The following is a 23826-nucleotide window of genomic DNA, read 5'->3' on the forward strand; positions in this document are numbered from 1 at the left end:
ATGCAATCGTCTTTCAAACAGGTACCACCATACTTTTGATGGTAGACTTTTTAATGATTTTAAATTGTACTTGTAGAAACGTCAAAATTTGTGCAAAATCGCACAGTGTCCATGTAGACCTCACATTTTGGTATTTCATGGCGTCATTGGTTTATGGTGTTTTTGTTTTCAGGGGTACCAGGTATGTAACCAGTCTTAGAAGACGGCTGATACTTGAAGAGTGGGTTGACAGTAATGCCACGCTGGAATGTGCGACTCAACGCGAACATATTAAACATGAGACAAGAACCATATACGAAAAACAATTCAAATATATACTCACACCTAACTGATCAGATATTTGATATTTAGTTTGTAGATGCATTCTTTGTAGAATATGTGTTGATTTATTTTAGTGTTATATGCATAGTTTGTATCGTTGCCATTTTATTCAAATTTTATCAACATGTGAATTTCTGACAAAATTACTTATCACTCTGCATAGAATGCTTTCTTTTTAGATAGTTTTGTCCAACATTGTTGGGACACGTGAAATTTTGTACTATCATGTTTTGTGATTTAGTCGAATATCTTCTCAGAAACCACCTCTCACGTTGCCGTAGGCTCGAACTCCATTTATGATATATGCAGATGACACCCAATCTTATATCACCTGTGAGGGCGATCGGGTTCTTATCGATGTTATCGAGTCTAGTGTGGAGAATATCCGAGGGTGGATGAGAGAAAATATGTTAGTTCTCAATGACGGGAAGACAGAGATTGTACATTCCTCATCTAAATTCAAATATATCTGCACAATATTTTGCTGTGTCATGATCTACGGATTGGTGATGTCACCATACAGGCTTCGAACACAGTACGTAATCTTGGTGTTACCATGGATACAGTCTGTAGTATGTCGGCCCTTGTTGTTAATATTTGTAGGTCTGCCTACCCATGCGTTATGGAAGATAGGGAAAATTCGTAACACCTTAGATCAGAGCACTACGGAGCCGGAGAAACTTGTTCACGCTTTCATCACGTCTCGTTTAGATTATTGTAACAGTTTGCTTTTTGGCCTGCCTGCTTATGAAATCCAAAAACTTCAAACAATTCAGCTCGTTTAGTTACTGGAACAAGAAAAACCGATCATATCACACCTTGTCTTTATAGATTACATTGGCTTCCAGTTAAGCAAAGGATAGAATTCAAAATTCTTAGCATCACTTTTAAGATTCTTTACGGTCTCACTCCAAAGTATTGAATTGCTACAGTCCGTGACACTCAGCGTACACTTCGCTTCCATTCCAGTGTTGTAAATTTATATCAGCCGGTTGGAAACAGTGTATTACGGTGTTAGGGCTTTCTAATTTGCGCACCTCATTGATGGAATTCTCTGCTATTACATATTCGAACGGGTCAAACAATGGATGTTTTAAAAAGTAAACTGAAAACTCAGCTTTCCACGTCTTTTTGTTCGTAATTTTCGTAGTTTTATGATGATATTTTATAAACTGTTTCTTTTAACTTTGCATTTTTACTGTGAATTTTTAACGATTTTATGTTCGAACCATCCTTTTATTTGTTAGTGTAAAGCGCAGTGAGATTATTTTAATGTAAAGCGCTATAAGAATTAAAGATTAAGATTAAGATTTACGTCACTAAATTTACTATTTCACCAAGATAAGTTTTTTTCCCCGATTTGTTCAATGCAAAACAAAACCAGCAAGATTTAATGTCTGATTTTTTTTGTCTTGAAAAATAAAAAAAAACCTACCTTGAAACTGCTCGCAGCATCAATCGGAACTTCAACTTTTATTTGCACTTAAGGTAGTATGCGCCTCGAAAGTGAAAGACTTTTTTTGCTTAAACTTTCCTGTGCAAAAGTTTGGAACTAGCGAAACACAATGGCCAAACATTTTGCGATTGATATTTGAAATTCCAATTGGCCGTCATTCCTGTGTTAACTCAATGGAGCAAACTTAAATTTTGGATTTTCGAAAAAACTAAGCCTTTGAAAGTCTCTCTCCAAGAGCTTTAAAGGGACAAAGTTTGATACGAGATACTATTTATATTTTTGACATCTTGAAAGATATTGAATGAATGGGTGACCATGCATATATTCGACCCAAGTTTTAGACAAATGAAACCGTGGCGAAAATAAATTAATGGTCATGGCCATTAATTCATTTTCGCTATGGTTTCGTTTATCGTCTCTAAAACCGGGGTCAAATATATGCATGGTCACCCATTCATTCAGTATCTTTCAACATGTCAAAAAATATAAGTAGTATCTCGTATCAAACAAAATTCATGAAAAATGACCAACTTTGTCCCTTTAAAATGAGCCCCCGCTAGTGGTAGATCAGAAAAGAATTGTAGAAATTTGAGAGTCAGACTATCTGTCCCCGAGTCGAGTTCTACCTTAATAAGTGTTTGCATGTGTTTTTGTGAGTGTGTGCTCGATTAGAACTCGTAGCCGAGTGAATGTGTATGTGCTCGATTAGAAGCGGCGCTGTGTGAACTCGATTTATAGACTTAGTGCAGAGTGAGGGCGCTGCTCAAAATAGTAAAATATACCTGAGCTCAGGTAAAAAGAACCACGCCGAGGTAGGCGTTGATTCAAGACAAAGTGATTTTGAACTATAAGTTGGAACACAATAGGGTTATGGCCATCCAAAACAACACAATACTTCTATTTACCTATAGCTGCAACATATACTATGTAGATAAAAATACCATTCGATTATCGAAACGCTGTAACATCATGAATTTTTCTTACTCCAAGAGTTTTAAAATGAGCCGCCAGGAGTGCACATCAGAAAAGCATTGTAAAGAATAAAGAGTCAAATATACATATATCCCTGTGGCAAAGTCTATAACTTGAACAAATTGACGTGATGCAAGTATATGTTTGTAAATTAGTAAGTTGCAAAGGCGCAATTCAAACGACCCCATCTGTGAGGGCGCGAGTGCTTCAGGGTCCCTTGGGCTTTAACATATGAGATAAAGGGTTGGACGTCGACGAGATCTGTTATCAAAGATACAATACATGCACTTCAACACACTTTAGAAATAAGAATAAATTTGTGTTATAGAACAAAAATACTGAAAATATATTATTAAAGTTTCAGTATTGTCCCGTTTTTTTGACGGAAGATGGGTGTTTCAGCCCATAGGCTGCTGAAGTGTTGAAAAAAAAACCCACTGCGCTTTGCAAGTACCTATGGATATTTTAAGTCACAGACATGGCAGACGACGACACAAATATAACAGTTCGATTCCACTTGCAGCCGACAAAAGACAGATGTTGGTACATAACCTTATTCTGTCAATTTTTACCCATTAATTTTTACTCCCAGTCAATGTGTGTATTACCGAAACGTAGGCAGTATTAGGCCAAAATAAATATAAATGTTTCTGGTCCCTTTACATTCAGAAAAAGTGACGCGGCGACGCGGTTTTCTGATGTTTTTTACTACCTTCCTTTCTTATTTTATTCCTAACAATGCTGGTTCGGCAATATTGATGCAACAGACATTGTCTTTTATCACTGGCTACATAGTACTTTCGTTTTCTTTTAAGCATTTTGGACATGTAGACAGGGATATCAAGGATAGCTGTACTGATGAGTATGTAACGCCTCCCCCCCCCCCAAAAAAAAAAAGACATGACGAACGCGTGCGGTGACCAGAAACGATCTTTTTTTGGCCTTAAGGTAGAGCGTGCCTCGGGCACAGATTTTTCGTCTCTCAAACTTTTACAATTCTTTTCTGATATACCTCTTGTGGCGGTTCATTTTAAAGCTCTTGGTGTAAAACAACTTTTCACCGCCTTAGTTTTTCGAAATTGGAAAAATTTTGTTTTTCTCCATAGAGTTTACACAGGGATGATGGCCATTTTGAATTTCTAATATCGGTAAATCTTGAGTTATTTGTTTCTCTAGTACCAAAATTCCCACGGTGACCCCCGATTTTTATTCTTGATTTTGAAAGAGAATGGCTGAAAGATTCCTCATTGAAAGTTTGAAATGGGCAAAAGTTGAAGTTTTCACTTTCGAGGCGCATACTAATACTACTTTGACGATTATTAAAAAGAAAACTTTTTGAATGTCGTCTGCAGTTTGTTGAGAGAGGTTATATAACGGCCGCTGTCCTTGAGCGACTATCATCGCACAGGGATATGGCCATAACTTGTAGGTCACATCACATGTAGATGCGGCGAGTCGATACGTCACTTACGACAATATGCAAATGAGGTGTACTATCTTCGCGTGACCGTGACAACAAACAGGACCATTGCCTCGTGATCTGATGAGGATGCGCAGTGGTTGCGTCAGGATCATGTGTTTTGTGAACAATTGATTTCAGAACAATAGCCAAGATGCTGCAAAATGTCCAAGGCTCTCGCGCCTCTGTATTACTAGTTTTATGCCAAGTGCAACTCTTATGTTGAGGTATTTCACGATAATACCCATTTAGGTGCCTTCTCCTCGCTCAGAAATTACCATTGTTAAAAATCGAAATAAAAATAAACACAGAGTTGTTGTTTGTATAAAAAAACATAGCGAGTTCGCTGTAACAAAAAAACTTGAGCCCACCAATGCGCCAAGTGACATCCGTAATATACATGTAGTAATGTTTGCTTTAAGCTAGATCTGCGCCAGACGTCTCTGGCAAGTGGCAACAATGGACTAAACCCGAAAGACGGAAACGCGTATAGCGTCTTCGTTTTTACGCATGGGTTAATTTTTACCGCCATCACGTTGCCCAGGGCATTGGCAGATCGTCCATGTAGCCGACACGAACACGAAGTGTCTGTTACCGGCTACCGAAAACATGGAAAATGGTAAAGAATGAGCTACAAAATCACTATCAGTTTTAAGTTGCAGGTAGAATAAGTCTGTGCCTTTGTATAAAATACTATAAAAATAGTAGAAAGTGAACAACCAGCTGAAAGTACACAATGTAGGCGAGCTTCAAAATAGAAGACTCACCTCCACGATACAGATAGCTGAGCGGACTAAGGTAAATAAAGATTTCCATCTCATATCGAGAGTAGATGCTTTCCGTCTGTTTTTGTCTGTTTGCTTTTTTATTTTACAAAAATGTGGAGAATTCATCCCATTTTTACCAATGGCTGTGCTCATGCATAAAAACGGATGTGATATGGTATGGAGAGTCAGCACGCCATAAATGCCCACGTATAAATATGTCGGATATTTATCTATGTGTTCGTTTATGTGCATTCGCATTTGTCTTAAAGACACTAACGATGAGCATGTCAAGACCTTTCAGACACTACTGTGCATATACGATCGATGACTTATTCGCGTTGCACTGGCTATTGCATTGTGCCCTGGGCCTTCTCCGTCCCGCGTAAGATGTTTCAAAAAATTTCCTTACACATTCGCTTTTTGGCTGGTTATCGTTGAGGTCAAATCGGTTTAACAGGTCAAAGATTAGCGAAGCTGCTTTGCGAAACAATCGGAGTGAAACCAGCTGTCGACAGGCGATTGAGTCAGAACAGGACATGATAAAGGCGCGGCAAAGGTAAATATTTTATCGGACTGCTGTGGCTGCATCAGGTGATATCAAAGATTACAGTGTGTACCTTCAAACCAGGAGTGACAGTGCTAGAACATAAAACACATGACATACGTTGTTGTTCAGGAACAATAGACAATAAATACCGTGATAGGGTCACACAGTACCAACGCAAACTACTGATTTATGTTTTTGGTTCACTCTTTGTATCAACTCCGTTCTTAAACACGTTATATTGTAATACGGTCACCGGGAGGAGGGCAACTTAAAAATCGGCCCGGGGAATCTTCAAGTTCGATTTCCCCTATTGAAACTTTCAACTATATTCTCTTATCAAATCAACAATAAAAAGCTGGTAGTCACCTCGCAATGTTTGGCTGTAGAAACAAATTAACTAACATTTGCCGATATTTGAAATTCAAAATGGCCGCCATCCCTGTGTTAACTCTATGGGGCAAAATAACATTGTCGGTTTTCGAAAAACAAAGGCGATGTAAATCTCTGTTACTCCGAGAGCTTTTAAATTAGCACCCGCAAGTGGTAGACAAGAAAAGAACTGTAAAACTTTGTGAGTCCGAAATCTGTCCCCGAGGCGCACTGTGTGATAGGTTGGCGTGTACGGTCACTCTATACACTCCACGCTGCGATAGTGCGATGGATGTAAATGTTCGTACAGATCCTGGCGGTCATGTTCTTGACAATTTGCAATGGTTCGATCGCTGTGGCTGAGCTAAATTAATGTAAATTGGCACATTTTCCTGAATGTGTAAACGTCCATGGGTTAATTTTAGCTCGTGTGTGATCTTGAAACTATCCTAATCAAGAGGCGCCCTCCCGGCACTTGCAGCGTTGTGAATAAAAAACTTGTATGGCCTATCTAGCTGTCAAGCACAATATCATTCGAGTAGGCTGTACAAATAGTGTATGCTTCTGCAATTTTATTTTCTGCAGCGTACTTTCCTTTCGTTGACAGAATTAAGGAAGTCGAACACATGATGTGGTAGTGGCTAAATGGTTTTACAATAAAGTTACACATATGTCTCAACAATGGTATCATTAACTAGTAAGAATTAATAACACAAGGTAGGAAAACTATGAATTGTAAGGAAAACGGGAAACGCGACGGTCTCACTTATAATCGACAGGGAAGTGGGTTTGTCAATCAATACAAGGTGCAGGTGCGTTGTGTATTGACTGCAGCTCGAAGTTCAGTTTCAAACATAGATGTGTATGCTGACTCATCGAATTTTCCAGCGTTTTTACTGGTGAGCGACCGTACAGAAGGAATGAAAGTAAAAGAGAAAGAGCTGTGCTATTTCGGCAAACTCAAGCAAGGAGAATAAAAAATGGTTGGTACAAGATCAAAACCATTTCATCAAACTCCGCAATCTCTTATTGTAATGAATATCCTTGCAGTAAACTTAAAAAACGGTGTTTTAGGGCCTAAACCATTACGCTACAGAATGCGCCTCGGGGACAAATTCGGACTCTCAAACTGTAACAATACTTTCGTGTCTACCTCTCGTGGGGGCTCATTTTAAAGCTCTCTGACTAAGGGAAATTTTATCGCGTCAGATTTTTGATCATCGAAACAAAAATTACCTTTCCTCATAGAATTAATAGAGGGGTGGCGGCAATTTTGCATTTCAAATATCGGTAAATGTTGGGTAATGTGTTTCTAACACGATTTGGAACTAATTTGGGATAATTGGATCTTTATATTTTTCAAATTTCTCAAAAGTGTTAGGTGCCCTATAGCTGAATGTTGCAATATTACAAATTATTCATAAAAACAAGTGTGTAACTTAAAAAGAAAAGCAGATAAGATTACATTTGCTGATTAAACAGACATTACTTCACCATCCAATTATCCCAAATTAGTTCCGATCGTGTTTTCTCTAGTACAAAACTTTGCACCGTCATGACCCCTGATTTTTATTCTTGATTTGGTGAGACTGACAGGTTGAAAGTTTCATTATTGAGGAAAGCTTGAGCAAAAGTTTAAGTCTTTCACTTTCGAGGCGCATTCTACCTGAAACCATCCTGCACATGATGTCACGTGGACAAGGTCAAGTATATTAGGCGACAACTGATTTAAATCCGGATAGGATTTCGTTTGTCCACAACATTGCATATCCTACACAACGCACTGCGTTAGCAAGGACCATACTTCAACAAACTTAGAAAAAACAAGGAAGTGTAATGTATAAAATTATTATCAAAAAAGCTGTCGAAAATGGGGAAATTATTACTTCAGAAACAGCGTGTGGCAGTGCTTTCGACACTACAGAGATTATTTCGCAGGTTCAGTAGATGAGGGCGTTACTCATTATAGAAGGGAAAATGTCGCCTGTCACTCATAGTAATTGACAGACAGCGCATCCATTCCAAGAAATTCGTTAACTTTCATGTTTGGCACTTGCATGAAACAGTTGCCTCTTTAAAACAGCAGTTTGGGATAGGGTATTAGCACAAAATATTTCTCAGCATCGCAGAAAACGGAAATTAAGCTCTCGGTGGTAAGGATACTTGTCGTTTGAGTTCGAAGTATACTTCACCTTTGGAGATTCTCTGATACTCACTTTTGTAGCAGCACATTTTCGCCTGACATCATGGAGGTAAAATCTTTTTTTCCTCCATGGTTACATGAACTAGACTTGTCCCTAATCAGCGGGGTTATTTATGTCATAATAAAGTGCACTGAAGAAGTACGGAAGCAGATTGTTTGCGTTGGTGGTTGGATAATCGGTTGGAAAGCTGGTATGACCAGCTTACACCTGAGCAATAGAAAGACCCCTGACAACTGGGGGTAGACTAGAAATATACCTAAATACAAACGGACGCTTTCAGAGTCTTTTGTAAGAGAGTTTACACATTCGTAAGGCTTATAAACAGGAAAAGGCGTTGATTATTTGGTTACGCAATCACACTGCGAAAAAAACAAACAAAACAAGGTGCGTCACGCGTGAAGATGCGTCATTTGCGGCTATATCAGACTCAGTGTTTAGGATGGCTACTTGTTTGTTCCATAGTGTCTGTGTGCTTTTGGTAAAATTTTGCCTTTTTTTTTTGCTTCGCAGTACAATAGAATACCCCGTACCTCTTGTTTTGGAGAAAAAAGTTATCCATAAGCCCCAATCCTCAAACTCTTCGTCAAAGAATAAATGTCTCATCAAAGACTCCCCCTCCCGCACGTGGGTGGAGGGATTGTGGTATCATGGATATTTTGTTCTCCTGTGAGCATGGGCCACGGCGTTCACCCACCATCAACGCAGCAGCCTGCCAGGGTATATCGCTTCTATTGGCAATAAAGTTGGTGAGCCATTAATGCATTGATATTTGTGGTCACAGGGCGATTTCTTCATCACCTGTGTCTTACCAATCATGATACCAGGACGTCTTTTGTCAGTATAGTTCTTCGTAACAGGGAAGTAAATTTTATAAATGGTCACGTGAGGTCATAAAATTGTGCCCGCGGGGAGGCGGGGGGAAATACTTCTAGTTGAAGTTTATGATTCTGTCGAACAAGGTATATTTTAGTAGGCCAAGCCTTGTCCAAATAATGTGATTTTATGAATGATATTATTGAATAAAATCCAGGAATAAACTTATGGAAACTCTGACGATGATGTGGCGAAGAGCCCGATGAGTGACTGGAAACACTCCGTCGCGTCGACTGGCGAGCCAGTATTAGCGCGTCTATTTCTGGTCACGTCCTAACTCAAATTACCTTGAACCGTGGACCTATGAGCATGGAACCATAGATAGTCGTACTGTCTGTAAAGAAAACCCCGGAAGAAAAACCTCCTAGTCATGAAGAGGTTCTTCCTGAGCTGACAATGGGAAAAAGATTTTCAAGTTTAGGCCTAAGCCTACATGATCTTTGATAGGCCCTGTGATACATAGACGAAAGCACTTGGCATATCGAACAATCTGGCCAGGTATGCGTTGCTCAAAATTGCTGACTTAGCACAAAAGTACGCCGAGTAAAATCTCTCCGGCATCTACAATGTTCCATCGCTTGCAACGTTCATGATGTTTAGGCCTATAGCATTGTAGGCCTATAGGGGCCTACAGTGACCTCCTAATATCCGACATCTAAGCGCTTAACCTTGTCCTAGTTTATTACATGGTTAGTTCAGCCATAGACAGAGGTTAGGGGAAGTGTAAGCCTACACCCGGTAAATTACGCAGCACCAGGCAAGGTCCGCTGAAGGTCAGTCAATGAGCATAGCTTCGGACAATGGCATACCACGCTGGCGCGCACTTTCGTTTCTGTCACCAACGCAATGCCAATAGGATTCCCAACACCAAATCCATCTGTAAGGCTTAGCCTAAGCTTACTAATTTACTGTCATTCATCGGGTGAGTCTTTTATTCACAGATGTTGGCCCGTTGTTTGGCCTTGATTTCACCATGGATGCACAAATCTATTTTGAACATCCATGGTTACATGTGGTAGGGCGGGGAGTGCGGGGTAGGGTGGGGAGCAGATCCCGGGGGGGGGGGCATGCATCGGTCACATGATATGACGAATGGTTGCATCAGCCATTCATCGTAAGGCGCGTAAAAATCTGCATAATAATGAAACGCGTCACAGAAATCACATGACGTAGTCACGAGTTTTCACTTCCTGATGTTGATATAAAAGGAAACCGGCATCAATTAACGTCTACTAGCGTCTCTTAGATTTGGCGGTGAAGTCTGTCCACAGTTGAAATTGAAGTACTACTAGATTGTAAGTGGCCATCCCCTTCTTGATATTTACAGGTAGGTGTGAACTTGAAAAAATGTGTTCATTTATGCTCCAGACATTACTGACGCGGCGATTATCCCGGAACCATATGATAAGTTCATCGACCACCGAGATGATCATGAACTCGCCGATTAGACTTGCATCGTTATTGAAAGTTTTGTTATATTTTGTCAGAGTTCGGTTATTTCTCGTCATTCTATTGGACTTGGCGTCAAGATGTATCCTCGCATAGAGATAAATTGACCGGCATCTGTTCTTGTGCAACGACGCAACATTTCTCACCATGGCATTGAAGCTTTGTTTTTGGCGCAACTAATGTACACAAAAGAATATGTGTTTACACGTTCTTATCTAAGCGGGGCTCACCGCACCGAAAAAAAGCAGTATTTTCGAAATCACACCATATGCAGACATATGCTACGCGTGGTATGCCATCAATGTAACACAACAAAACCGTATCAAAATTCGCCGGGCCACGGCACATTGCCTGATACATTACGGGTGCGGACGTGAGTCGGCAATTTAACACCGTTGCCGGCGAGGTCATGTCTCTATGAGTCACTCGCAGTCGCATTCAGGCCAGGATATCTTTTATCCGAATTCCATGACCACGCCACCACAATGTTCTGACATGTCAAGTGTTGGATATTAAAAGGTGTCACATTTGTAGACATGTGCTTATTTTGCCGCGCAGAGATCGAACTATGCAAGAAAAAATGTAAACACCGCGCGGACGATAGGGCTTGATTTCGAGTGCTCTCGGGTGTGTAGCTAGCTGTAAAGATATCAAAATCTGATAAACACTGAACTTATTAAACTTCTCATCGTCTAGTATTCGATTTATACAAACATACGTTACTTCCTGCGACCAAACGCAACATTGAAACAGTTCAAGTTCAGTTGCTTTCGTGGAGGAATTGACCTGTTTACTCGAACTTGAACGATTGAGGCTTACGCAAGCGGCATGTCGTCGTAGACGATACCGAATCGCAAATAACACATTTCAACAACAGAAATAATCTGAGTTTATCTCCGCTCAAGGTGGTTATTAACACAAAACGGCGGATTTCAGATAAAAAACACGAGAAATGGAAGCCCTTGGCTACAAACAAAGGACAATCCGCGATTACCTAAGACGTTGCGCAAACTTACGAGATATGCTTATTTCCCTGTCACGTGATTGGCTTGGCGTGCAAGGTCAGGTTGTCTGGCCTTTGAGGGCTTCTTCAAGTCGTCGCTCCAGCGTCTTCAGATGTGTCGGCGCGGCTACAGGGTGTGTTCGATGATCGTATGGATCGAAAACTTGACAACCCCACCCAACATGATCTATTATTTACGCATTTATTTTATAGCCTAAGAAGTGTAAAGATTGGGCCTCAGCTTTCTTCAAAATCCTTTGTTAATGTTCTCATAATAATACGGTTTGCAGGCCGTGATAGTTGTTTTGATTTTCAGTATTCTCTGTTCTCAATTTAAATCAGGACTTATTTTCTGATGTAATCTGTCCACTGTAGAATGCTAAATGAGCAGGTCAGTTGTTTTATAAATACTTCCGGAATATATGGATAGAATTACTAATATGAGACTCTGATTTCAAACAGTATGCTTCCCCCAGCAGCTGCAGGTCAAGACATCGGCAGCAATGATTTATTGAATGTTTAGTTTTGATCTTGTCATACTGCAGACTTCATGAAGGTAAAAAGTGCAATTTGTAACAGAAATCGAAATCATGTGAGGTCAGAAAAAAATGAACACAGATACAGGCAAATGTGGTCCTTGCTTGGTTCTTATTGAAGTAAAAACTAACATGCCTGCAAAGAGACTTATTTTAAATATGTTATCACAAAAGTGCTGATTTCGTCTCTTTTTTTGATTTGGTCCCAACAAAGATTTTTTGAGAAACGGCCATACCTGTGATATTCTCAGAAAAAATAAGTCAGAGAAGCTTAATTTGTAAATTTTCATTTCCTTTCAGAATTACACAAAGATGTTGAGGTTTCTATCACTCTCTGTCTTGCTTGTTGCCGTGTTTGCGGCTCCCTACTCAGAGAAGCTAACCCCTCAGTGGCACGCTTGGAAGGGTTACCATGGTAAAGAGTACAGTGATGGGGAGGAGCAAGTGAGGAGGTTGATCTGGGAGGAAAACTTGTCGTACATCAGGAATCACAACCTGGAACACAGCATCGGAAAACATTCATACACACTAGAAATGAACAGATTTGGTGACTTGGTGAGTATTTCACTTTGAATCCCCTCATGTGCCTATACATATATATGTCTAAGACAGGCCAAGTTCACGTACATCTTCATTTGATATTACTTCTACAGTATTCTTGCCAAGATGTGTACCCTGTTTTGCAAATTAGCTGCTGTCGTTTCTAATGTCCCCCTCCCTAGCTATGATTGCAACGATATAAACTGGTCAAGCTAAAATAGAAATTTACCATAGTAGCAGCCTTAATAAAAACCCTGCTTTTAGAATAGTTAATTTCAGATATTAACACCATATAATAGGGCATATCATGGTGGACAGATCTAACTGACTACATGTAGCTGCATTTTACAGGGAAGTTTCAGCTGTAGTGTTAGCGTCACACACTCGTCCAATCACACAATCACGTTTTGAGCCGTAAATCCATTGTTTTTATGTCTCAAACATCAACCCTTGAAGCTTGTGACGCTGAAATCCCTTTCTATCACACCATCCACTGAATCAAATTTCAACCGGTGATAGAAATCAACAGAGTTGAAAAAACCATACATGTATAAAGGCACCAATTCATTGACCAGAGATTTTGTCCGACTTCCCAAATTATCAGTTTTTTCTCTCTCTCTCTCCAGCCTTTCTCTTCAGGTAGAAGTGAGATTTTCAGTCAGAATGCATTCATCGATGTTTTTCTCATGAAAATGTCAAGTTCCCCTTTTAAAGTATGCCTTCCTTATGTACAAGGTTGTACAAAGAAAGCTATGGAAAACCCCAGAGGCCAAACTCTGACAAATTAAGCAAAGCTTTTCTATTCAAAGGTACATGGCACAATGCACCTTGAAAGTGAAAGACTTAAACTTTTGCTCAAACTTTCCTAAAGGTAACTTTCATCACTTCCCATGCTTAATCGAGAATAAAATTCAGGGGTCCCTGTGAAACTTTTGACACTAGAGAAACAAATAACCTAATGTTTACGATATTTGAAATTGAAAATATATGCCATCTCTGTGTTAACTCTATGGGGAAAAAATTTTAATTTAAAAAAACTTAAGAGTGTGAAGTTTTCATACACCTAGAGCATTAAAATGCCCCCACCCCCATACTGCCCCCCCCAAAAAAAGGGTTAGATCATAAAAGAAGTGTAAAAACTTGAGAGTCCCAAACATCTTTCCATGAGGCACATTCTATTTGAAAAAGGAAAGAGAGGAACCATTGACTTCTGTTTTTTCATAACGGTTGGTTTTTTGTTCAGATAGGTACCTAGACAGGAGTTGCCCTGTCATGATACAAGGGTTGACTTGGTGTAATCAATGCAATCGAGAACAACACAAATTTTGCTGTGGTATCCGAACATTTGCAAAATCACAAACGCACAATAATTTTCAACTTCAAAGATCTCTTTATATCCCTGGGAATGTTTCACTTCTGTCTTTGGGCGTGTCCTGGAAATATTTGCCTAAAAAAAGACACACTGATTGTTGAAGTCCAGCAGAAGGTTGACTGCTTCTCTCATGATCAACTGACATAAATTTGAGAATGTTTCAAAACTACTTTACTAAAATGTAAATTCAAATTATAAAATGTAGTTAGTTAAATGGAGTTCAAAATGTTTTTGAGCATTTATCCATCATTTGCATAACCCAATTAATATTTTTTCCTTTGGTCTGTCAGAAACTATTAGGACAAAATATGTTTTTGACTTTTTCGATCCTTTTTTGGTTTGATATTACAAAGTAAAATGTGAATAGATCCAGGGAACATTGGTTAGGGTAAGACCCTGACGACAAGTTTGTAGAGAAAATTTGACTGATCTTGACACTTCCCCTGGATCAACTTGCCCACCACTCTAATCAAATGGTGAAAGAAACTCCAGTCACAGAATGTTGTGACCAAACCAGCGTCCCTTTCTAATCAGGTCAACTTGGCAAAATTTACAGCAGTGTAAACAACTGAACAATCGAAGACATCATGTGACTGTAAACAACTGTCATTATCAGATAAATCTTGATGGAAATTCTTTTGGGAGGGTGTTTGTTTATGGCGTGTCCGAACTGTTTTTGTTCGTCAGCCCTTAGTAAAACTTTTTTCTGGGACTAAGAATATCCCTGAGTTAACATGACTTTGTGTTGTGGGTAAGTTATGATGTCAATGAAAGCAAATGCTAAAATCCCTTCATAAAAATCACCCTGCCTCCTTCTAAGTAAATTCTTTTTTAAGAATTTCTAAGTACACACAATTTTGCAGCCACTTACTCTAGCTGACTATAAACTTCACATCACCCACTGCCCGGGAGGACTTAAACGTAACTGGGTTTAAAAGCGGTCCACCCCAGTTTCAAATAAGCAAGTCCACATTTATCATTGATAACAATGTAGCTGGGCCAAACCATGGTGGCCAGAGGTATACCTGTACCAGAAGGATAATACTAAAATGTAAGAAAACCCTCAAAGAAACGGTCCGGGAAAAAAGTTACGTGCGTATTTTGTCTACGTCAGCAGGGTAAGGAAGCAAATGTAATGTGACACAGATATAAACTTGGCAATTATCATATAAATCTGTCATTTCATAATGCATTTCCTAAATTTTCTGAATTTTTTCGTCTGCAGAAACACGAAGAGTTCCGCACAATGATGAATGGTTACAAGATGAGAAATAACGCCACTAAGGCTGTGTCATCGTCCTTTTTCCTGGCACCCAGCAATGTTGTACTTCCCGACACCGTGGACTGGAGAAGCAAAGGTTACGTCACACCAGTCAAAGACCAGGTAAGCAGTTATCCCCACCAATCAGGCACTCAGGGGCTTGACTTATTTTCTTCGTAGCAGAAAATTTGGATGTTTCTGATTTGGAAATACAAAACTGAGTAAGCAAATTTATCATTTAGCATTTAATATGCATACTTAAATTTGATTAGAAATATGTATTCTGATTTTGTAAGCTATGCCCAGGGAGTGTTTTGTTAATAAATTATTCTGCTGAAGCTAATTTCTTCAAAGCCTTCGGATTCAATAGAAATGAAAGACATCAACATGACCTTTGTAAAGCTACATGTATTATCGATGAAAGCAGGACAACAAACACGTTACCTTGAATAGAAACTCGTGACCTGTGGGCAGAAGTGACTAAGAGAACAAAGGGATGTGCCAGCCTTCACATTAAAATGACAACAGTGCGTAATTGTTCCGTGGCAGGTCTTGTATGTGAAAACACAGAGCTCACCCCTGCAGTGTCAAAATGTTTTGTTTGTCCATCCCTGATTCCCTGTTATCAAGTCCATACACACCATGGATAACAATGGGTTTGGGCCAATCCATTGTGTAGAAGGGGTGAAATTTAATCGATAGATATGCATGCATTAATAAAAGAAAAATCCACTGAACTTCAGCCTGTTTGTACATAAGCACTGTATTATTTTGTTTCAAAAATAAACATTTATATCATAATTTATAGTGCCAGTCAAGATAAGGTTAGTCACATTACTTGATAAAGCATCTTTGTATCAATTTCTGGACAAGCTTCTTAATTTATGTGTATCATGAAAAGAATACAAAGTCTATTACATGCGTCAGTTTTAAAAATATCTTGCCTTATCTCGTCATGTGAGCATTCATCAGAAATATGTATATCTAGTATTACGTTCTCAACTAAATTTACTGCATATGGCTTAAAATATACATACAAATTAAAAGGTACCATAAACATCTTTTTAGCAAGAATGTTTATTAGCTAATGTAGCTTGAAAACTCAGATGTTTGCGTTTGTCACCACCAGGTCAAGATGGTTAAAATTAATGAAACACAAGGTATTCCATATGATGTATTTTAACATAATACTGTACATTTGAAGGCTGTTGAAAACATAATACTGTAAAGTTGATTTTTTTTGGAAAAAAGATGCTATAACATACCAAGCCAAGTGGGTGAAAATACGTCATGTTTTGGCGCAATACTGCTTTTTACTGACTTGGCTGATGGGGAAGTGATACAGTTATTACTGTCTGGCAGGAAAAGGGTTATGTAAAATCATTCTTCTATGTTTGTAGCATTCAGTATATTTCGTAGCTTGCTTACGAACTGGTTAATCTGGTGAAAATTCCAGTGTCACTAAACATAGATGCAACTTATTCAAAAGTCGAGTCATACAGATCTCAAGAGCTTTAGTGATATGATGTAACTATTCTTTGTAACAGCTGTATTTCCATTTTTCACACACCTTTCACTTTCGCTTCCGAAGCACCGTATATATTCAGTTTGGGTTTCCCGTCGCAGTTGATGATGTCAGCGTTAGAATGAGGAAACTGCCCTTGTTGTCATTACACAATTGTTAATGCTTTATCAGTAAGGGTATCGAAACCCTTTGAGTGCAATTTCAATATTTGTCGACTGTAAAAAATTAGACCCAGATATTTTTTCTCAAGATTCAGACATTTATTTTTATTTCTTTGTAGATTTTGATCGAAAACTTGAGCAAATGAAGAGTATTGTCAAATCAGTCTAAAATTATTGAAAAAAAAATACAGAAAATTCCAGTAAGATTGGTAAAATGTTGCATGAGAAAGGGTTAAACAGCATGTAATATACTGCAAATATGGTTGACCAACTTCAGATATGCAGCAGAATCTTAGAAGTCAGACTTGAAAAAAATATCTCTGGCTTCTCACCTCTGTGATTATATCATACCGTATTTTATAGCTGATATTTTAGATAGATTGATAACTTGGCAAAGGTTTTAATGTGTTCACACCTATTGTGTACCTCATTAATTTGATCTTTTACTGAACTGGAAATGAGTTATGTGATTTGCATACAATACGGTAAGATATCACATGACAGTCACAAGGTGAAGCAAAATCTATATTTAGTCTTTTGAACTCTGGGTGATTGTGACATTGAAAGTTGTTTCAAAACAGCCAAGCATTTGGTTTATGTTACAAATACTAAGGGAAATGTCACATTCATTTTATTCCAAGTGATTAAAATTTCCCTGGTTGACCACGAAGGCAGGAACTTTTAGGCAGTAGCCGGGAAATGACAAAAATTACTGTAAGGTTGAGAAAATTTCTGACATTCAACTGGAAGTGATGTGTCTCATATGCCAAATTAAAGGTCTACATTGTGCATAAAGTTCTTAACTTTTACATCCAGTGTTCAGAACCTTATTGATTTACACTTGAAGTTTCTTCACATCCAGACTGTTTTTAGGATTATGTTAAGCGTTCACATATTTCCTTGAAGGAAATAAAAATTCTGACTTTTTCTGCAACTTAACTCCTCAAGCAACAGAAATTTGGGGATGTAGTTTCTGAATAACATCATTTTATTTCCTTGTATAATTCTAAAAGCAAATTTAGGAAATCGTAAATTAGTTTACATACATGTAAGATGAAAAAAGTAGATAAAATTGTTTTGTACGCTGTACAAAGCTATTAGCTCACAGAGTGAAGAAATCTGGAAAAACCCAGGCCAGAGACAGTTTCTTTTCCATCTCAACTGTCTATCACTTTCTGTTTGGAAGAGCACAACATTACGTCACCTCAAAAATGAAAGTTTTTAACTCGGGCTGAATTTTTGCAAAACAAAATTTCCAAACTACTTTCATTTTTGATGGAAAAGTTTAGAAACTTTTGAACAGAGAGAAGCATTCATTATTTATCATCAGTCAGTTAGGGAGTCACCAGAAGAAGGATTAGAAATAAAGAACAGTGTTTGATACAGCTTGAAGCTTGAAAAAACAGAGCGGTAGATGCAAGCTCAGTTACAGCTGGAAAAAACACAGGGATTGGTACCAACGCAGGTACAGCTTGAAAAACAGGGTTTGGGTACTGACCCGAGTACTGCTTGAAAAAGCAGAGGAGGGTACAACCTAAAAAAACAGGGGTTTGCAAATTTACATAGCAAATTCATTAATTGCATGTTCTTTTGATGTGAAAAGGAATTTTTTTTGTATGATTATAAATACATAAATTGCTCCAAAAACGGAAGGTAGCCCAGTGTTTCATCCAGAGAGGAGGATGGGGGAATTATCTCTGTTGACATGTTGGCACCCCGCAGTAATTTATCAAAAGGGGACTAGCCCCCATGAAATGGTGCCAGTCACATCTTAAAGATGCAAGTAAAACACACGAACTGGTGAAATCCCCCTAAATTTTCATGTTAAGGGGAAAATCCCCCATTGATGCCATCCTGGATGAAACACTGGTAGCCTAAGGCTTACAATAATTCTAGCTTCAAGAAGTTTGAATGAGCCCCAAGTGGTAATACACGTGTAAGAAAATTATTGAATGAAATCGAGAGCTTAATTAACCCTTTCACCCCCAGTTCCCTGTATGCAGGTCCAACTTTACCATAGAACACAATGGATTTGGGACAAACCATTGTGGTGAAAGGGTTAAATTTCTGTCCCGGAGGCACATTCTATCTCAATTTTGTCGTTCTAAAACTTGTCACAGTCATTTCACTCCCTGCATGACGTGGCAAAATAAATAGCTCCACAAGTATTGTTGTCTGGAGGCATTTGATTGGTGGAATGCTACATGTTTACACAGAGTGTAGTCACGAGACAAGCCATCAATCTCAAGGGCTATAAATTTTCCATTGTCCTCTTCAAGAAAGTAGCACAGGTATTTCTAAATGTGATGTTACCTCATTTACGAGTTTTCAAATGACGATTATTTTCAAAAGAAGTTGATGACATGTTTTCTATCACATACACAGCACTGCACACTGAGTAACCGATTAACTCTTTCAATCATTTGAACTTCTGTTCGTTGCTAAAATTACTCCATAAACATATGGAACAATGTGCAGGAATGCAAAGTTGTGATATGTACAGAAAGTATCTGTTCAATCAGCCAGTGTGCAATATTCAAATTTGTGAATATTTGATGCATAATATTTCACCTTTATTAACGCTGGTATGTCTAAAATAACATCCAAAACTTAAAGGTTAAAGTTGAGCTCGAACTTTCCTCAAGCAAACTTTCAACTATTCTCTTTCAAAATCATGAAATCGGGTGTCCATGCCAAGATTCCCCGGCAAAAACGCTGTAGGTTCGAAATAATTTCCATATGAAAAGATACCTTACTTGAGGTGTGAACTGACTGTCAATCGGTGATTGCTCTACAAATATCACGGGTGATGTCATATTCACAAATATTTAGAGCTTTTGTTCTACTTGATCGGTAGTTTATTTACTCCCTGGGGAGTCATAAGCCTTTAATTCGGTAACGTGGAAACTTTCTGCGTTCATGGGATTAGCCTAGATACATGCTTTGTGCCGGCCAATCCCCTCATGGTCAATATGCAAATTTTGGTAACAGAGTAAATTTGACTTAACATTTTCTGATACCAAAAATTCAAAATGGCTGCCATCCCAGTGAATACTCTATGGAGAATAAATAAATTTTTTGATTTTCAAAAATATACATTTATGATGGTCAAAACTCTGAAGACTTCAAAAATGAACCCACACAACAGATTGACCAGATAAGTAATGTTAAAATTTGAGAGACTGAATATCTGTCCTTTAGGGGCAACCCAGTGCCTTAATATAATTACAGGGGGTTCTACATGTATGTATGGTTATTCACAGACTTGGTGAAATTCAGTTGTTATGGAAAATGTTGTTCATGTGTGACCTCATGTGGATTGAATTTTCAGGGTCAGTGTGGGTCATGCTGGGCCTTCAGCACCACCGGATCCATGGAAGGACAGACCTTCAGGAAGACCGGCAAACTTCCAGACCTCAGCGAGCAAAACCTTGTCGATTGTTCCGGACCAGAAGGAAACGCCGGCTGCAACGGTGGCCTCATGGACCAGGCTTTTGAGTACATCAAACAAAACAACGGAATTGACACCGAGGAGTCATACCCTTATGAAGCTGTGGTAAGTAACAATGATATTTCTTTAGTCCATGTAAGAGATCCAAGATTTTGAGATTCACTTTTTGCTCATAAATGAACCTGCTGCATAGTGCTGTTCGTTATTACAGGTTTGTTATTAACCCTTTGAGTTTGCCAGTACTAAATAAATCTTTAAGAAGGTATGTGAAATTATTTGTATTTGATAGGACGATGACTGCAGATTCAAAGCGTCTGAAGTTGGCGCCACATGCACTGGTTACACTGACGTCGAAAGTGGAAACGAAGATGCTTTGAAACAAGCTGCGGGAACAGTTGGACCAATCTCAGTTGCCATCGACGCCAGCCATCAGTCATTCCAGTTTTACTCACAAGGTAAAATGATATTTTCAAAGAACTGATGGTTGTGACGATGTGCAACCATCTGCCTCCAATTCTGTGTGCAATGTATTTCATGTACAATATCTAGATAGCTGCAACATTCAACTGTACATCATGACTAACACGTTTGAATTTTCATTAGTCGCCAATGTATGTTAGAGTGAGTGATTACATTGGGTCCCATACAACCTTTGAGCACAATTACCACCTCCATTTGATATCATCAATGTTGTACACAAATTTTCGGAAAATGTTTGCAAATTAGATAGGTTTATTTTTAACAACAGATGCATAATACCTATAGTCCAAAAATCAGGGACATTCAAAAAATAAAAGTATTTACCAACTAGATTTTATAAGCTTAAAATGCTTTCAAATCTGTTTACAAGTGTACTAAATGTATATTTGTATGGAAACATTCAGGTGTATATGATGAGCCAGAATGCAGCAGTGAGGAGTTGGACCATGGTGTCCTGGTTGTTGGCTACGGAAATCAAGCTGGCTCAGACTATTGGTTGGTCAAAAACAGGTAAGCTGGCAAAAGTCTTCTTTTCTCACCCAAATCAGGCTGTTTGAATATTCGTTACTATGTGTTTGTGTGTGCTGTGCTGTTCTTGTGTCCAGACTATATGATATTAACCCTTTGAGCACCAAAGTCAATTTTCATCGCCTTTATAAAAATATATACCCCAGTCAATTTTTTGTCAGATTCCTGCCAAAGTTTTGATGAAAAACTTCAGACAATAAGATGTGATGTCAATTTGATCCAAAATTATTCAAAAAAATTGCAGAAAAATTCATAAAAATTGGTAAAATGTTGCAAAAAAATTTTGGAGGGAAAAAATTACAGCACTCAAAGGGTTAACATGCATGCTCTCTCTCCATGCACAGGTATTCAGTGTCCTCCCTAAGGTTTTCTAATAGCATATCGACCAATTTGCATAACAATATGAGTAATTGTTATGTTAATATATATTATTTCTGATAGCATGTTGACTAATCTGCATGACAATATAAAAAATTGCTAGTTAATAAATTCTGTTGTTTTACCAAAATTATAGAGACGTCATGACTATATTTTAATATTAGGAGAACACTAGTATTTCAGAAGTGATGATGATCATACAGTGTTAACTTTTCAATACGTTGATTATCAGCTTAATTTCTAGTTTAATACCAGTAATTTTAAAATGTTTTTGAGCGACGCATGCTATTGTTATAAACATCTAGGACCTTGGTCACTTCTATGCTGCCTGTCTTTTATGAAACTTCCGTTACCAGATGGCAGCTTTGTAAAATGTTTTATTGGTCACAAATTTTTAATGAACTCTGCAAAGTTTTGAATTTCATGTGTGAATTTATTTTGTGCATTATTATGCCATTTTTATGGGAACTTAAATTGTCTCATTTAGAGAACACTAAAAAATTTAGTGCATGGTGAAATATTAGTTCCTAAATTTGCCCAGAGTGCCTGCACTGTAGTTCCTCAAAGTTTGTCAATCTGCTTAGATCATTATGTGTTCTCTTTTCGAAATTGTCAAATGAATTTACATCTATTGGTACGAGAAACTTATTATAGACAAATTTCTGTGTCTTCACGCTCAGACAATTACCAAGCAGAAACATGAATAGTATGGAAAATTCTACTTCAAACCCATGGAAAAATTTTGATTAAAATGTGAAATTTCAATAAATAAACATCACCATTCAATACAGATTGTTGAACAGATGATGTGTGAAATCAAATTTTTGTGGAAAAATAGTTTTGATTTACAAGGTCATGAAATAGTGCATAGTTTCTACAAACGAAAGAAACTGAAGAAAATTGTGAACTCTAATCCAGATAGAGGATACAGAAGTTACTTCCTCATCCAGTGTGGAGCTTTAATTGCATTCCTTTATTGTTGGCCTACTAGCTTGTCAGATTGTACAATTATCGTAGAAAGAAATTTTTGACTCAAACAAGTTCTAATTTTTCCTACATTTTTCATGTTTTTTCCAGTTGGGGTACCACATGGGGAGACCAAGGCTACGTCTACATGTCAAGGAATAAGAACAACCAGTGTGGCATCGCTACATCAGCCAGCTACCCCCTAGTCTAAAGTTTACCAACCCGACTCTCTTTTATACTTGCCATTATTTGGGGCATTCCATTTTATGGCTGGAGAGGTGTTCTTGTACATTTTCAAAGACGAAATCCCTACTCAAGTACCGTGGAGCTATCACTTGTTTTTCTTATAAAGTCAGGTGGAAGGTCAATTTCAAATTAAAATTTGCATATGTAAGTACTTTGCATATGCAAATTTGAGTTGAAATGTTATCTTTGACTTTGGCCAGAGCTTACAGTGTTTAAAGACTAACTGCTGTATGTATGTTCTCTTGAGAGAGTCAGTTGTGAAATATTTAAATTGTAAACAGGGACCTGTAAGTCAAATATTTACAACACAAGTTTCAATGAATGCATTCAACGTATTTAAACACATTTTTTATAAAAAAGTACTCTGAATGTCTTTTACAGCTGTGTTGGGCTGTAAGCCAGTCCTCAAGTCTACCTGTGACTTTTACTTGTCAAGTTTTGTATATTCTAAGATTTTTGGTGTGCCTGTGCTTGACTGATAGATTTGGATTATCAATGTACACTGTGTTTCTGAGATTTTGCGATAGGCTTATTTTCGGAGTGGGTGTATTGGGCAAAGATGGCGGCCGTGGCTATGAGACCAAAATGGCTGCTCTTTTGAAATTGTATATTGGGTCAAAGGTCAAAGTAGCACTTCTTCAAATTAGTATACTCTACTTCCTGTCTCAAATTCACCTTGATGGCTGATGAAGTTTGCGATGTGATGTGAAAAAAAAATTGTGAAATTTAAGAAATACTGGCAATGCGAATCAATGCAGTAATCGAGTCAGAATCTGGAGTGAAAATCTGCTGTCTTACATTTCTGCGCTTTTGCAAATGTTTATTTCATCTTGTAATTTCTGCCTTCATTGCTTTCCTTTTATCCCTGCAGAGTTTTTAATAATAGTGTATCGAGTACTTTGTCGCTTTTTATTTTGCTCCTTTTGACTTTTAAAGAAAATAAAAATAAATTTAAAAATAAA

At 38.1% G+C, this 23826-nt stretch overlaps 1 protein-coding gene across 2 annotated transcripts; it reads left to right on the plus strand.

Annotated features, from left to right (window-relative positions):
* The first annotated feature begins 10114 nt into the window (after positions 1 to 10114).
* LOC139124749 (cathepsin L-like peptidase) lies at positions 10115 to 23826 on the plus strand. Of its 2 annotated transcripts, none has more exons than XM_070690859.1 (7): positions 10115 to 10295; positions 12257 to 12511; positions 15094 to 15252; positions 20147 to 20371; positions 20556 to 20721; positions 21151 to 21256; positions 22730 to 23826. In XM_070690859.1, exons 2-7 carry the CDS (start codon positions 12269 to 12271, stop codon positions 22827 to 22829), a joined length of 999 nt encoding a protein of 332 aa, XP_070546960.1. In that variant the 5' UTR covers positions 10115 to 10295; positions 12257 to 12268; the 3' UTR covers positions 22830 to 23826. The 2 variants fall into 2 exon arrangements, with proteins under 2 accessions (XP_070546960.1, XP_070546961.1); XM_070690860.1 differs by having other exon boundaries at positions 10139 to 10263.

The sequence above is a fragment of the Ptychodera flava genome, assembly GCF_041260155.1.
Source record: "Ptychodera flava strain L36383 chromosome 23 unlocalized genomic scaffold, AS_Pfla_20210202 Scaffold_24__1_contigs__length_23054250_pilon, whole genome shotgun sequence".
In the NCBI taxonomy this organism is placed as follows: domain Eukaryota; kingdom Metazoa; phylum Hemichordata; class Enteropneusta; family Ptychoderidae; genus Ptychodera; species Ptychodera flava.